The sequence below is a fragment of the Chaetura pelagica genome, unplaced genomic scaffold (assembly GCF_000747805.2).
Source record: "Chaetura pelagica isolate M959 unplaced genomic scaffold, ChaPel_1.0 scaffold925, whole genome shotgun sequence".
Classification (NCBI taxonomy): domain Eukaryota; kingdom Metazoa; phylum Chordata; class Aves; order Apodiformes; family Apodidae; genus Chaetura; species Chaetura pelagica.
In genome coordinates this window covers 15,890-18,352 of record NW_009953410.1, presented here as the reverse complement: position 1 = coordinate 18,352, position 2,463 = coordinate 15,890, and the positions used below count along the sequence as shown (strand labels likewise).

General features: G+C 56.2%; 1 protein-coding gene across 1 annotated transcript in view; it reads left to right on the top strand.

The window, feature by feature from the left end:
* LOC104389467 overlaps window positions 1-1,123 on the top strand; it is a 7,529-nt gene extending 6,406 nt beyond the window's left edge. The window contains exons 5-7 of the mRNA XM_009998463.1: window positions 40-79; window positions 908-1,007; window positions 1,087-1,123. Of these exons, the coding sequence (XP_009996765.1) occupies window positions 40-79; window positions 908-1,007; window positions 1,087-1,123 (177 nt within the window). The remainder of the gene's footprint in view (window positions 1-39; window positions 80-907; window positions 1,008-1,086) is intronic.
* The last annotated feature ends 1,340 nt before the right edge of the window (window positions 1,124-2,463 follow it).

Genomic DNA, 2,463 nt, shown 5'->3' with positions numbered 1-2,463 from the left:
AGGAGGGGCCTGAGCTCTCCCTCCCGTCTCCTCCCACAGGCGGAGCAGTTCACCTGTGTGTGCTACAGCTTCTCCCTGGGTAAGTGCGCCCTGGGCTGCCTGTGCCTGAGCCTCTCCCGCATCTCCCCTTGCCCCAGCCCGGTGCTGCCCTGGAGAGGAGCTGCCCGAGTGCAGGAGCCCTGGGGTCTTCTTGCTGGGGGAGGGGGCGGGGGGGCCAGACGAGGAAACCTCTTGCTTCTCATCCCGGAAGAGAAGCCCAAGCCAAGACACACATCTGCACGCTTGCACGTGCCCTGCGCCATCACTGGGGATACTGTCAGTGCCTGGTCCCGGCTGGATCTACGCTCTCCTGCATCTCCCCTTGCCCCAGCCCGGCCACAGTCTGTGGAGAGGAGCAGTGAGCTCTGGTTGTCCTACTTCCATTGTCGTGGAAGTTCTCTGGGTCTTGAGGCTGCCTATGGTGGGTGGGCATTGGCAACCTCAGGCCACCTGGGCAGGTGTGGCACAGGTGGCAGCTGGAAACTGCATCATCCCTGTTGCCTTCTCATAGTGCATCTTAGTGCTGGTGCTCCTCTGGTGCTTGTGCATCTCTGGAAGAGGAAACACCTCCCCAGGCTCTGGCCATGCCTGGGGCAGTCAGGGAGACAGGGCCCACCCTGAAGGGCATCACACCAAGCAAGGTCTTACTCCTTCTGCACCAGCCTGGCTCCTCTCCAGTGCAAAGCCTGCAGTGGGAGATGAGGGAAGCTGCTTTTCACCACATGCCCATACCTGGCCTGTTCCTCCATCTCAGAAGAAACCTAAGCCAAGACACACATCTGCACACTTGTACACACCCTTTGCCATTGTTGGGGCAATTGCCAACATGTGGTCCAGGCTGTGGTACCCACTCCTGCCTTTGTGTTAGTTGCAGGGCCACCTCCTTACCCGTGGGAGGCCATTGTGGTGGTTGTGTTGTTGCTGTTTCTCCTCCTGGCTGCAGGGATCCTGTGCTTCATACTTAACAGGTGTGTAGGAAGGGGACATGTTCAGCACAGCCGTGGGCAGTGTCAGCCTCTTACTCATGACTCTTCTTTGCCCTTTCAGGAAAAGGAAGTCTGCCCAGCAAAGTTTAAGGGGATAATTTAAAAGGTAGGAAAATGCTATTTCCTGGACCACCAACACAGAGAGGGCTATAGGACTGTTTGACAGCTGGGAAGAGAGCAGAGATCTCCCAGGAGAGCCTGACACTAAGGAGAAACATCTCCTCATCCTCTTCACTGGCATGTCTCCCCTTTTGCCCCTGACCTCTGATGCCAGGCATGGTCAAGATGGCCCTCCTTGCCAGCCCCATGTAGCTGCAGGGCATGGCTTCAGGCAATGCTCCCATCTCCAAAGACAGGTATCCCTGCCTTTGGGTGGCTCATGGCTCAGCCCTTTGAGGGACCCATGGCCATGTCACCCTGCCCAGGGCAGAGATCTTCTTGGAGGGGTCTCACCTTAAGCTGAGGAATTGCTCCTCTGGTTTGGGCACCAACAAGCACCTCTGGACATTTGTGGTTCAGCACAGCTGAGATAAGGGTTGGGCTGTGGCAGGCACTGCCCTGTGCCCCAGCCTGTCTCAGACACTTGTGTGTGCAGGCAGCTGTGGTGGCATGAGCTCCTCGGCACAGTTCTAATGGCTGCTGCACCTTCTGGCTGTCCCGTGTCTGTCACCAGCACCATCCAATTCAGCAGAGCAAGAGAAAAACAGGAAGCCAAGGAGTGTTGTGAGCTTTTTCTTTCCTCACCCCCTTCACCTCCCAGCTTTCACTTACTGCTGTTGTGAGGCGCTTCAATGCAATTTCTTGCAGTTCTTATTTCTCAGACTTTGCTTTCATTTTTGCTTTCCTGGAAATAGGAACTGTATGCCTGGTCTCCACCTGACTCTCATGGGCTCAGGCTGAGGGATGGTCCGTGGTCCTGCTGTGTCCTGAGTTCCCAGTCCCTCTCCCTGCTCTGTCTGCTGATACTCAGCCAAACCCAGGGCTCTGCTGCAGCCTGGCCTGGCTGGGCTGCCTTTCTGGCTCTACCTGCTCTATCTGGACAACCAATAAAGGCTTATGGTTTGAACTTCCAGCCCCACTAAAGCTCCTGCCTGGTGCCCTTATTGCCCTTGTGGGGTCACACACCCCTGCAGACATCAAATGGCACCTTGTTGAGAGGAAGCCATAAGCAGTGCTGCTCTGACCCTGTGTCCCAAGTGGTGCTAGACAGCTTTCCTGACCTTCAGGGCTGTGCTCATGTGCATTTGGATGGGTTGTGTGGTGGGAATCAGTGAAGGGTGATGTCCCTTAATGCCCATGTTGGGCAGGAGTGTGTTCTGTACCCATGCTGTGGCCAGAGCTGAGGGACTTGTGTGCTCTCAGCTCCTTCACAACCCCCATGTCAGGTCAAACCTGGAAAAGAAGTGAAGATCAGAGGTCACCACCACCATGGCCAGCA